Raw genomic sequence first — 13,639 nt, 5'->3', positions numbered from 1 at the left:
GAGAGAGAGAGAGAGAGAGAGAGAGAGAGAGAGAGAGAGAGAGAGAGAGAGAGAGAGAGAGAGAGAGAGAGAGAGAGAGAGAGAGAGAGAGAGAAGGGAAGAAGTGTATAGTAAATTAAACGAGAACAAGAGAAACGATAAGGTGTATAGTGAATAAGATGGAAGATAAATGGCAGGAAGGATAAATAAAGATAAATAATAAGAGATTAATTGAATAGACTGTCAACTAGAAAATGGAAAGATTTGGAAATAAGTCGGAAATAAGGAAACTAGGGAGAATGGAGATAGAGATAATGGAAAGGAATGGAAGAAAGAGGTGAATGGTGAATGAAACGGCAGTGAAAGGGTGAGAAAATAAGAATTGAATGGAGTCTCGAATAAAGAACAGAAAGAGGAGAGAAAGGAGAAGAGAAACCAGAATCAAGGGAAAAGAGTGAATGGCCAGCCGTAAAGAAAAAAATGTAAATGAGTAACGAAGAAAAAAATAATAAAAACAAAAAGAAAACCTGTTGAAAGAGGGTCAGGAATAAAAAGGCAATGATATAAGGTAAATTCCAAGGGAGTGAAATAGCCACATAAGAATACAGAAAAAAAGAAGAACAACAAAAAGGGGACAGATAACAAGAGGAAACCAATAAAACACAAAAGAAATAGATGGAAAGGAAGACAATGCAGTGTCAAAAAAGAGGATAGAGGAAACAAGAGGAATGGAGTGGCCGATAGAGAAGAGGAAAAGAGACACAAAGGTATAGAGGCTAAGAGGGATAAAGGGAAGGAGAGGGAAGGAGGAGGAGGAGAAGGAGGAGGGGGAAGGGGGTGGAAACAAAAGAGAGAAGGGCACAAGGGATGGTATTAAGAAAGAGAGAGAGAGAGAGAGAGAGAGAGAGAGAGAGAGAGAGAGAGAGAGAGAGAGAGAGAGAGAGAGAGAGAGAGAGAGAGAGAGAGAGAGAGAGAGAGAGAGAGAGAGAGAGAGAGAGAGAGAGAGAGAGAGAGAGAGAGAGAGAGAGAGAGAGAGAGAGAGAGAGAGAGAGAGAGAGAGAGAGAGAGAGAGAGAGAGAGAGAGAGAGAGAGAGAGAGAGAGAGAGAGAGAGAGAGAGAGAGAGAGAGAGAGAGAGAGAGAGAGAGAGAGAGAGAGAGAGAGAGAGAGAGAGAGAGAGAGAGAGAGAGAGAGAGAGAGAGAGAGAGAGAGAGAGAGAGAGAGAGAGAGTGCATGCAAGCCTCGAGGGAACTGCGGATGTTGTTGACAAGACAGAAAATGAACCTTAAACATTTCAACCTTATTCCTTAACACGACCACAACAACAACTAAAACAACAATTACGACCATTACCACTACTATTACTATTACTATTACCACTACTATTACCACTACAAAGATCCCTGTTTTTTTGTCGTTAATGTGAGGGAAGCAGAAATTCTCCCTTAGTTCCTCTTGCAAGTTTGATGGATGTGTTGTATTTGTCGATCAACGGATGGATAGGCAACGTGACAAAGAGAGAGAGAGAGAGAGAGAGAGAGAGAGAGAGAGAGAGAGAGAGAGAGAGAGAGAGAGAGAGAGAGAGAGAGAGAGAGAGAGAGAGAGAGAGAGAGAGAGAGAGAGAGAGAGAGAGAGAGAGAGAGAGAGAGAGTTGGGTAGAGTGCGTGATGTTATTGCTGAGGGTGTTTTTGGAGTGGAGGAAGGGTGAGAGAAGAAGGAGGAAAGGAGAGAATAACAGGCACAAAACAAGAAGGAAAACACACACACACACACACACACACACACACACACACACACACACACACACACACACACACACACACACACACACACACACACACACACACACACACACACACACACACACACACACACACACACACACACACACACACACACACACACACACACACACACATAAATAGTAAAGTAACCATTGAAAGGAAGCCATAAGTTACGTTTTCCTTCCTTACTTCCGTCATTTTTTTTATTATATTCAACAATTTATTCATCTCAAGACCCGTTATTTCATTGGTACTACGTCTCTCTGATACTGATGCCGTTAAAAAATCTACGGTATCGGCGGGCCAGATTTTACTACCTATGTGTTATATGCTCTCTCTCATTCATCATTTTCGTAATTTCGTACCAATATCTCCACATTCTTGAACGTTATTCCGCCAGTACCTCATTTGCGTTTTTCTTTCCCGAACCCATCCATCAATTCCTTGTCTGTCATCTTTTCTTTTTACCCAAGTTCATTTTTACTCTGGTACCTTCTCGTCCCAGATCTCTTCTCAATCCCCCTCCTCCCTTTTATCATTATTTTCCTTTCACCCACACCCTCCCTTCTAACTTCATCCTCACCATCTCCTTAGGACATTGCTTTATTAATATAGTCTACCCTTCAACAACCTGCTTTGAACTCACTCCATATTCCTAACTTCCCTTCACACACATACATTTCCCCCTAACACACTGTAAACAACCTGTATACATATGAGCTTACCTTGTCATATCCTACCTCTATTTCTCTTCAATCCGTATATTCCTCCCTTTCTTTATAAACATTCTCCCCTAACGTCTATCTATTTTTAACTCTTCTCAATATTCATGCACATACTTTACCAATTCTATCACAGCTCTATATCTCCTACCTTGTTTTTTTTTAATCTTTTCTAACACTATCTTCCTTCCATACAGTCTCCCAAAATGTTCCACTTGATATATCCCTATTTAGACGTTCTTTACCATTTCTATCACATATGTAAACATTTTCCACTTGTCCACCATCCTTGCTTCCTTTCAAACCTTCCGTTCTTACATACAATCTTCCCTAACGCTCTTATCCTAACCCGCCTTTTAGTGCACCCATTTTAACATGCGCTCTCGCCTCTCACAGGTTGGAAGGAGCAGACGGACTGGAAGGAGGAGGCAGATCGCAACGGCCCCCCTCGCCGCGGCCCCCATCTCCTGCCCGACTTGCCCACCAACATCTCCGTGACGGCGGGACGGCTCGCCACACTGCCCTGCCGCGTGGCCAACCTCAAGGGGCGTGCGGTGAGTACTGACGAGGAGGAAAGATGGTTGAGATTTAGGAGGAAAAGGAGGAAAAGGAGAAGACAAAAGACTGTCTGAGGAGAAAGAAAATGAAAATGATTGATTAAGATGGAGAATGATAAGGAGGGAAGGAGGATTAGTAGAACAGACTGGAGAATAGGAGAAGAAAAAGGAAGAGAATTAAATGACGGGTTTAAACAGATGAGAATTAGAAGGGCTGATTAAGATGGAATGGGATAAGTATAGTTTGAAAATTAAAAGGACGAAGGGAAGGAGGAGAAGGAATAAACTGGTTGAAGGGGAGAAGGAAGAGGAGGATATATGGGTAGATAGGGAAAGAGAAGGACAGATTGGGGAAGGAAAAAGAATTGGTGGACGATTTGGAGCCTTAGAATAATAGCTTGGGGAGAAGGATGTAGAAAAATCGAGTAGGAAAAAAGGGCAAAAAAAAAAGATAGGGAGAGGACAGGAGAAGGAGGAGAGGAGGATGTGAGACGAGGTAATAAAGGAAACGGAAGGAAAAAGAGGAGGGGGAGGAAGAGACGGAAAATAAAAAGAGTGATTAGGGATATAAAATGTAAAGTGAAAAGTAATAAAGAGAAGAAAAGATGAGAGAAAAATGAGACAAGAAAGGAGGGTAAAGTGACAGGAGATGAAAGGGAGAAAATATTGGAAAGCGAGGGGAAGAGGAGGAGGAGTAGAAGGGGGAAGAGGAGGAGGAGGAGGAGGAGAAAGAGGAGGAGGAGGAGGAGGGGGAAGAGGGAAGCGCGGAAGCTGAAATGAGAGTATTGAGCACAAGGATTAAATACAAAAGAAAAAAAGAAAGAAAAAAGGGCTTCATCAGTGCTCTTTTTTCTGGTCTTTTAAAATTCCTTGATCATGACGTGCCTTTGTTGCTGGGTAAAGGTGGTGGTGGTGAGTGTGCGTGTGCGTGTGCGTGTGTGTGTGTGTGTGTGTGTGTGTGTGTGTACAAGTAAAGTTATGGCAGCTGTGGTCAATACAATAATTTTTACGTGAAATACGATGCCGGATCTACAGAACATTCTTTCGGCTTCATCTCCATAAATCTCTCTCTCTCTCTCTCTCACGCTCCCTCTCATCACTGCTAAGATTTGTAAGTCCTTAACACCGGCAATAAATCTCAACATGAAAGGAACAATTTGATCAGCAGGAGAGTAGGTAGGAATGTACGTGAGCAGATAGGTAGATGGGAAGGTATAACGATTGATTGAAAGGAAGGAGGAGAAGGCTAGATTGGAAAAGAAATAAAGAAGAGACGAAGCGAAGAAAAGGACTGATTGAGGAAGAGGAGAAAGAGGATAAATTGGGGAAGGGAGGAAGAAGGATAAACTGGGGAGGAGGAGAAGAAACGATGATTGAGGAGGAGGAATAAGGAAGAAAGTGAAAATAGGGATGTCGACAGGATGAAAAGACGATAAGGGTGTGAGTGGATAGGTACGAAGACGTGAAGAAAGGTAAATAAGAAGATAGAAAGGTAGGTAGAAAGGTAGGCAGACAGTTAGGAATGTATATATTGCAGGTAGATATGTATTGAGAGCAGAAGGGCGAGAGGAGGGAAGGATTGAAAAAAATGCGAGAACGAAGGGAAGAGAAAAACTAACGAAAGCGTGGTGAGTGAATTTTACAGATTAGCACACCTGTCACTCATAGCAGGAGGGAGAGAATGAGACAAAGGGTGCGTAGAAAAAGAGGGAGAGAAAGACAAGGGAGATGAGAGCAAAGAAACAGACTGATTGAGCGAGAGGGAGGGATGCGAGGGAAGGGGAAAGAAATGAGGTGAAGAGAAAGAGAGGGAGAGGGTGGTGCACAGGAGTTAACAGAAAATACACAGACAGAGGAAGATGAAAAGACTGGATGAAAGCGGAAATGAGACGTTTTGAAGAGAAATAGTGGAACACAGATAAAGGAAAACAACACAGACATGGACAGAAGAAAGAAATGGAGGCGAGGGGAATGGAGAAAGATGAAGAGAAAGCGAGGGAGGAACACAGAAGATGGGAGAAAAAAAATACAGAAGGGGACAGAAGAAAGAACCGGAGGAGAATGAATAGGAGAGGAGAGAGAGAATGGGACTAGACAGGAGAGACGAAAAGAATGAAGGGGGTGAAAACGGGAGAGAAGAGGATGTCGACAGGGAAGTAGAAGACAAACAAAGGAAAACATCGACTGTTAGAAAAGAATGAGAAAAAGGAGAATAAGGAGCTATAGAGAACGGGGAGTAGAGAAAAATGAAAACAAAGGAAGGAAGGGAAGACAGGAAAGGGATATAGATAGAAAAGAAGAAAACGGAGACAAACAAAGAAATAAAGACAAGTGGAAAAGAAAAAGAAAAGAGAGCCGGCTTAGAGGCAAGGATTGGGTATACACACACCTGTTAATTAGAAAGGGCGAAGCACATGGCTCGCACCTGAGGAAGGCGGAGTGATTAAGGTGAGAGGAACGTGAACCCGACGCTAAGGAATTTCTTTATTTATCGGAGTTATATAAATACTCTTAACAACAACAACAATACCGACTACAATAACGACAACAACAACTACTACTACTACTACTATTACTACTACTACTACTATTTTTTCTACCATGATAATTCTCGCAGCAAAAAAGTAATAGGAGAAAAGATAATACTAAAAACAATAACTAAATAATGACAATAGTAATAATGATAATGGGTAGAAAGAAAACAACCCCACCAAAAACAATAACAACAAAAACGTTACCCTGGAGTGCTGAAAAAATGAAAAAAAGAAGAGCGCGAGCAGAAGTGAAAAAAAAAAAACGCGCTTGAAACATGTAATAATTGAATACTCTCGGCATTTTTCAGTTTTTCCCCATTTCTTTTTCCTCTCTTTCCCCTTTGCTTCCATTTTTGTTTTTTCTTCTTTTCTCTTCATGCTCACCCCTTGTTTTTTTCCCGTTTTTGTCTCTTTTCTCTTAATTTTTTACCCGTTTCTTTAATTTATCATCTCTCTCTGGTAATCGGCACTACACACACTCATCAGATGGACCCGCCCGATGTCGAAAACTTAATTATGGTATCAAACGTGATGGAAAACCCGCTCAAGCAATTCTCTCTCTCTCTCTCTCTTTCCACATGCACAAGAGGCTTAACAAGCTCAACCCTCTCACTTCGTTTACATCGTTCTCCTACGTCTTTCTTCCTACAGGTGAGTGGCAAGGTGTTTTACGAGCCATTTACAGCACAGGTACAATCCCGGCTTACCTGGGCTGCGGTTCACTTCGTCTGCATGTTGAGGAGACGGGAGATCATTCCAGGGGGTTTTGCTACCATATACGCCTTGCTCTTTTCCAGATCTGGCTTCGTATATCTCTGTTTCTCTCTTTGTTTTGTTGTCTGGATCTGTGTTTCTGTGGTTTGTTTTGTGTGCGTCTCTTGTTTTGGTTGTATGTGTGTGATAACGTAGTGTTTGTCTATCTGTCCGTTTCCCTCTCCCTCTCCCTCTCTCTCTGTTTGCCCTTAGATAGCATTACTGTATATAGTTCGTGGAGATCGTCTTTGGTTTCGTTCCTGACTGATGAAATGGAAGCAATTATGTTATGAGAAACAAATCCATAAAACAACCACACCCATACACACACACACACACACACACACACACACACACACGACCTTTAGCGATGCGAGAAAAGTTCCAATTTGATTTGTTTTGAGGAGTAACACGATTTGGGGGTTTGTTAGGGAAAGGGGAATATCGGTAAAGGGATTAGAGGAATGAATGAAGATAGATAACGCATGCGAACTACAGAAGAATAAAGGGGAGGAGGAAGAGATACGAGGGAAAAGAAAAAATAATGATAAGAAAAATAAACCAATAAACTAGAGAAAGGCGATGGACGAGAGAAGAAAAGGAGTTTGATTGATAAACAAGGATAAAAAAAAAAGATAATAAAAGACAAATAGACAAAGAGAAGAGAGAGGAGAGAAGAGAGAAGAGAGAGAGAGAGAGAGAGAGAGAGAGAGAGAGAGAGAGAGAGAGAGAGAGAGAGAGAGAGAGAGAGAGAGAGAGAGAGAGAGAGAGAGAGAGAGAGAGAGAGAGAGAGAGAGAGAGAGAGAGAGAGAGAGAGAGAGAGAGAGAGAGAGAGAGAGAGAGAGAGAGAGGTGTATAACGAGGAGGAAAGTGTGCAGGAATGAATATGAGAAAGGAACGTAAGGGAAATGAATAAGATGAAGTAATAAAGGTGAGAAGAGAGGTGGAGGTAAGGAGAATAAGGAACAGAGACGGAGGTAATAAAGAATGATAAAGGAAGTAAAATGAGCCGAAGATGGAGAAGTACTATGAGGAAGAGGAGGAAGAGGAAAAAAAGAGGAAGAAGAAAACATTGTGTGAGAGATTAATTATTTCTGTGCATCATTTTTTTCTGTCATTTTCACTCCTTTCAATAATAATTCCCTTTTCTGGATTTCACTTATTCAATTTTATCTTTTATTATTTCCTCATCGTCCGTATCAGGTGAAGGAAGACTTACAATTTTAATAAGTGCCTGACCTCATTTTTACCTCCTCCGCCTACGAGGGGATATGATTCAAGTCTTCAAGTATCTGAAAAAGTTCAATAACGTCGATTACTCCAAATTCTTTGAACTGCAAACCAACTCAAGAACTAGAAATAACGGCTTACCCATTCAGTCGAGTCGATGTAACACAGACATTGGAAGGAGTTCCTTTTCAAACGAATCATCCGCCACTGGAACAATCTTCCCTCAGAAGTAGTAAATGCGAATACCATCAACTCCTTCAAATATAGAATCGACCGTCATCTCGTTGCGTTGGGAGTAAACTGAATAACGAGGTGCTTTCATCTGCTCCTCAATATCGAGGTGCTTTCATCTGCTCAACAAGCCCCAAGTGGCGGTCGAGCAGATTAAATCACCCAAGCGGGCGACCTCTTAATGAGCCAATAGGCTTTCTGTGGCCTGCATTTCCATGTTTCCAATTTATCCTTCTCATCTTCTTTTCCCAATTCTTCCTTTACTCTTACTTCTAAAAACTATCAAACTTACTATCTCTTCATTTATCATCCTTTTAATTTTCCTAGTTTTTTTTTCATTCTGCATTGCTCCTGTGAATTTTTTTAAAGTTTTAATTTACTTCTCCATTTCTTTTACATAGTTTCCTTTTCCCCTTGTACTATTTTTGTTTTCCCAGCTGTCCTGACCCTCACCATTTTCGATCTTCACTTTTTTTTGTCTGTTCCCCCCTCGTCCTTCCTTCACCTATCCCGTTTTCCTTTATCTTCCCCTTATGTCATGTCTTCTCCAGTTTCCCGTCCCTTTGATCTTCATTTGCTCCCTTTCACCAGTCTCTAAATGTTCCCCAGATCTCCTTTCTCCTCCCTTGAAGGTAACGCTTCCAATTAACCTGTGTTCCTCTCCTTCCATGTATAGCTTCAATGAAGCTATGTTGCCAAGGTCAAACTGAGGTGAGGTCACGCTAAATCACCTTAGGCCACAAGGGAAAAACAGAACCGTAGTGAAACTGACCTTGAGTAAAAAGTAGCAAAACTAAATAAAATAGCCAGAAAAGATGGATTAATTGGTAGCGTTTGGGAAGAGCGATTTATTATCTTTTTCGTTCTTTTCTCTAAATTAATCGATATATAATCGATATTTTTCAAGACAACGATAATGAGTTGAACTAAATTAAGCTAACGTTCACATAACATAGTGACACGTTTTCTTTTCTCTTGGTAGTAAAAAACGAATACCAAAACACCTCCCCCTCATCACACAAACAAACAAACACTCACGCACCCAACGACCTTAACCTGATCCTACATCTTTAAATTAAACGAAAAAACCAAAAGGAACCACGCAGTATGACAACCCACAGACATTTTTTTTTTTTTTGCGTTTTCGCCTATGGGGCCGGTAGGCTTGCTTGGAGGGGCCTGATGGTATGGCCCAGCCCGTTGTGGCCCAGGCAAGTGTTTAAAGTGGCGCCATCTTGCATTGGCTCATGCTGCCCCCCGGAGCTCTTCTTTGATCCTGGAATCTAGAGACCGGGTTGATGGGTGGTCTTCTGGACAGCATGCGGGTAGTTTTAGGGCACTCGGCGGTGACTGAAAAGTCCCAGTTTGTGGCACTGGGCGGGGCGCGATCCCGCGTCGTCCTGGACGCGGCGCCGTCACGCTATCCACTCAGCCACCGCCTCCCCTGAACATCCAGCACCGGAATTCAATGATCCCAAAGAGATTTAGCTCCGAGCGACGAAAGTTATGAAAACCCTTATTACTGGCTCGGAAAACTTAAAAATGAACGCGAGTGAAGGAGAGAAAAATAACTTTGAACTTGTCCTAAAGCTGAATTCAAACTTACTGCCCCGCTTGAAACGATCTCTTTGAAAACAAGCCAAACACGCTTGCAACTTGCATGTAAACTCTGCCACAACCCGCTCCCGAGTCTCCATAAAACTTGCAGACTTGATCAACTACTGGACGCTGGACTTGTAACACACCCACTCACACACCCAGAAACACATCCTCTAGCTATGTTCCTTTCTCACTTTCCTTCAACTTCACCCTTCCTCTTTGTCTTATCTTATTTCTTCTCACACCCACCACTTTATCTCCCTCCTTCCTCTTTCCATTTCCTCCTGGTTCTATCTGTTACCTTTCATCCCTGTCTTCCTTCTATCCTATATCGATTACTTTTCTTTCCCACTTCTCATCACATTTGTATCCCTCTCTTTCTCTCTCTTCCTTCCTTCAATAATCTCGCCCTTCTCTCATCTTTCACCCTTTCTCCTCTTTTCCTTTCGTCCTTTAATTTACTAAGCATTCTTCCTTCCTATCACATCTGACACGCTGCCTCTCCTCCTACCTCCTTTCCTTCCTACTCTCGTTTAATACTCTCCACTCAGCCCAGCTTTCTTCCTCTCTGCGTCTTCAGCCTCCCTCTCTCCTTCAATCCCTTTATCTTCCTGCATGCATCCAGTTCCCTAGCATACTTTCTTCCTATCACATTTGCTACTCTCCCTTTCCTCCTGCTTCCAATCTTCCTACTCTCGTTTCATGCTCTCCTCTCAGACCAGCTTCCTTCCTCTCGGCGTCCTCAGCCTCCCTCTCTCCTTCCTGTAACTTCCCGTAAAGGCGCGCGTGGCGAGGGGCTCAAGGGAGGATGCGGGAGTGACGCATAGCAGGCTGCAGTTTGGGGCTCAGAGCGGCCAGTCCTGGATTAGGGCTCCGTAAGAAAGATGAACAGAGTTGCCCACACAGCCTCCACGGACCCACGCACCGAGAGAGGGAAAGGAGAGGGAAAAGAGTAACTGCTGGGATATCTCTTTTCCTCCACCTTTTCTTCCTCTTCCGACGTCAAACCCTCCTGACCAAAGCTTCTCACCCTAAGTTTGTATAGTCAGCCAAAGAGTTAAGGGGATAGGAAAGAGAAGAGAAACGAGATATCTACTTTTTTTTCCTCTTTTTCCTGTTCCACTTCCTCCTGAGCATTAACAGATTTCCCTACAAAAGATCACATATAGGTCTTGCTTACACATTTATCCGGGCCGGGAGAGAAAAATAAAATAAAAAAAGAGGAATGAAAACCCTTCTCTCTCGTTCATCCTTTCCTCCTCTTGCTGCCCAACCTTCTCCTAACCAAAGATCAGCAATTTCACCTCAAAACAGTGCATTTCGTTCATGCCTTCCCCGGAGTTGCTGTGCACAGAAAACTTCATTTCTTCCTCTCTCGAATGAAAACCCGCAGTATTTTGCAAGAGACACGGCGTTCTGTATCCCTCGGGAGTGTGGGAGCGGGAGAAGCGGATGGTAGGAGTTTTTTTTTCCATCATCCATCGCTACAACAAGGTAAAAGCATTCTTAAAACAGACATGGACATTAAAACCTAGGAATAACTACTACTACTCTTTGGTGGCATATCTGGAGCTTCATAAAAACGAGGAAAATAATCATCCGTAACATGCTGGTCTAACACGGAAGAGATATGATAAAATTTTGCCTTAGTTCCAGAGATGTGTTGAGAGAGATAAACCTTAAACTCTAAACATAAAACGGAGAAATAAAATCCAAGCGAACAAAAAGAGCACATGAAAATACTCTCCAAATTAACAGCTATCACACTTTTTATTTTTGGTACAAACAGATATTTACCTGTATCTACCTTCACCTCCCTCCACAGCCTTACCTTAAATCCCACAACTCAAAGAAACAAACACAAAAAATACACAGGACAACACTCTAAAAATGAACCACCATCTCAATTTTTATTTTTGGGACAATCATATATTTACCTATATCAACCTGCACCACCCTCCACGGCCTTATCTTTTCCCCCACTACTCAGAAAAAAACGAACAAAAAAGAAACATGACTCTCCAAATGAACCGCTATCACATTCTTTTATTTTTGGCACAAGATATATCAGTGAATTCTATGCTGCACTACCATCCAGGACCTTACCTCTACCACCCCAACCAACAAAAACACAAAAAAACACATTGCAACAAGCCAAATGAACATTTACCACAATCTTTTCCTTTTGTGTCATCGAATTATTCACGCGGCCTGGGAAGTAAAGTCTCTGCACTATACTTTGCACAGGTAAGGCCCACAAGTGCTTCCCCAGTGGCATGCACAACCAACGGATGCAAACTGAAGCAAAAGCTCTAATGGTTGCAGTCTTTTTCTTTATGGCAAGAGATACAGACTTTCTTGTATTTAGCTTCCTTTCCATCTTCATTTATCTCTTTTTCCTTCAGTATGCCATCTTCCTCCTGTTTCAGCCTTCATCTTTCCATGCTTACTTCACCTCATCCTTCAGTCTCTTGGTTTCTTTTCTTTACAACACTCCTTTCAGTCCGTTTAAATCAATATATTTTTCTTAGTGTCGTAAAGTGAGTGGACCAGATTGAAAAATAATCAGTCGCTGGAAATGCGCTGACAACGTTATTTCTATTAAGCTAGACTGAAAAAGATGTCGAGAATATAGTGATGTAGTTACTTCACGAGATGAGGAGGTCAGTGAAGGCGAGTGCTCGAACTGTGATGGCTGGACTAGAGGGTCAAATCAATACAGTCGCCCAACCACCCCCACAAAAATAAATATATGGTGTTAAACAGTCCGAAGGAATTGTACAAGAGGTAAAAGAAAAGACTAACGGAGGAGAAGAAAGTGGAGAAAAATGAAAAAAAAAAATGTTAAAGGAAAAAGACAGATGACGGTGGAGAGGAAATTAAGACAAGAGAGTGGAGGAAGAGAAAGAGTAAGAGGAGGAGAGTAAAAGAAGATATAAAGAGAAAACGGAGGATCTCACCGCTACTCGACATAACAACAAACTAAACAAACACTGATGGATTTCTTAATGAATCACGACTCAAATAGTAACTCAACCCCTCAAACAAAAACAAAAAATGCTAAATGAGTTGACTATTGAATCACACGTCCATTAAGAGAATCAAACACCCGAAGAACAAGACAAAGGAGGTTCAGGAGCCTTTATCTACAGCCAATCAGCCAGCCAGGCGCCGAGAAAGAGGCGAACCTTCCCAACAAGACTCCGGAGACACAAACACACACACCACCACAACAATTAAGGAAAGAAACAAAGCACATACGTTCGTGACACTTGGCAAATATAGCGCAAGACGGAAGGAAGAGGAGGAGGAAGAGGAGGAAGAGGAAACAGTCGAGGAAAGAAAGAAACGGTGAAAGAAGAGGAAAGAGAGACTGAAGAAGGAGGAAGGAGCGGAAGAAGATGAAGGGTAAAAGCAGACGAAGATATACTGGAGGAGGAGAAGATAGATGAAGATGGAGAGGAGGATTAGGATGAGGAAAAACAAAGTTGAGGAAGAGGAATAGGAAGTTGAAGAAGAGAAGGAAGAGAATGAGAATGCAAATGAAAAAAAGGAGAAGAATGAAACAAGAAGGCAGGTGGACGAGAAGGAGGAGGAAGAAAGGAGTAAAGTCGTAAGATGAAGGAAGGAGGAGGAGGAAGAGGGAAGAGAGAAGGAGAAAATGACCAGGAGGAAAGTTACTCGTCGACAAACACAACTCTACACTTTCAACTGGTGGTGGTGGTGGTGGTAGCGTCGACTGTCCTAACGAAGCGACTCTCTACCTTCCTCTAATTGGTGTCTAATGAGGTGCATCGCCACAGGTGTGTTAGGTCAGCAAATAACAATATTCTCGACAGGTGCAATAGAGGGCAGGTGAGTTTATTGCGCTGGTAGTTGATTGCAATGTTATATACGGTATCTCTCTCTCTCTCTCTCTCTCTCTCTCTCTCTCTCTCTCTCTCTCTCTCAGTGGGTACAAAGTGGGCGGTCAAGTTACCTGTGAACCGCCAGGTAATGAAATGTAATTAAGACACATTACCTGCCATTCGGGTCAGTACGTGTGTGTGTGTGTGTGTGTGTGTGTGTGTGTGTGTGTGTGTGTCAATCCTTCAGGTAATGACACGGCAACCCACACGCATACACACACGCACACGCGCACACACACACACACACACATATATATGCCGCCGCCTGTGTGTCATGTCCACCTCACACCTGAATAACTCCTGCAGGTGTATAAAGTTGTCGAGGGAGGGAGGGAGGAAAGGGA

At 42.5% G+C, this 13,639-nt stretch overlaps 1 protein-coding gene across 1 annotated transcript in view; it reads left to right on the top strand.

The window, feature by feature from the left end:
- Window positions 1-1,644: 1,644 nt before the first annotated feature.
- Window positions 1,645-13,639, top strand: part of LOC126980628 (hemicentin-1-like) — a 163,710-nt gene continuing 151,715 nt past the window's right edge. Inside the window, exons 1-2 of the mRNA XM_050830731.1 lie at window positions 1,645-1,681; window positions 2,880-3,037. Of these exons, the coding sequence (XP_050686688.1) occupies window positions 1,645-1,681; window positions 2,880-3,037 (195 nt within the window). The remainder of the gene's footprint in view (window positions 1,682-2,879; window positions 3,038-13,639) is intronic.

Source organism: Eriocheir sinensis, chromosome 44 (assembly GCF_024679095.1).
Source record: "Eriocheir sinensis breed Jianghai 21 chromosome 44, ASM2467909v1, whole genome shotgun sequence".
Lineage (NCBI taxonomy): Eukaryota > Metazoa > Arthropoda > Malacostraca > Decapoda > Varunidae > Eriocheir > Eriocheir sinensis.
Note: the sequence above shows the minus strand (reverse complement) of the source record. Positions and strands in the feature narration are given on the sequence as shown.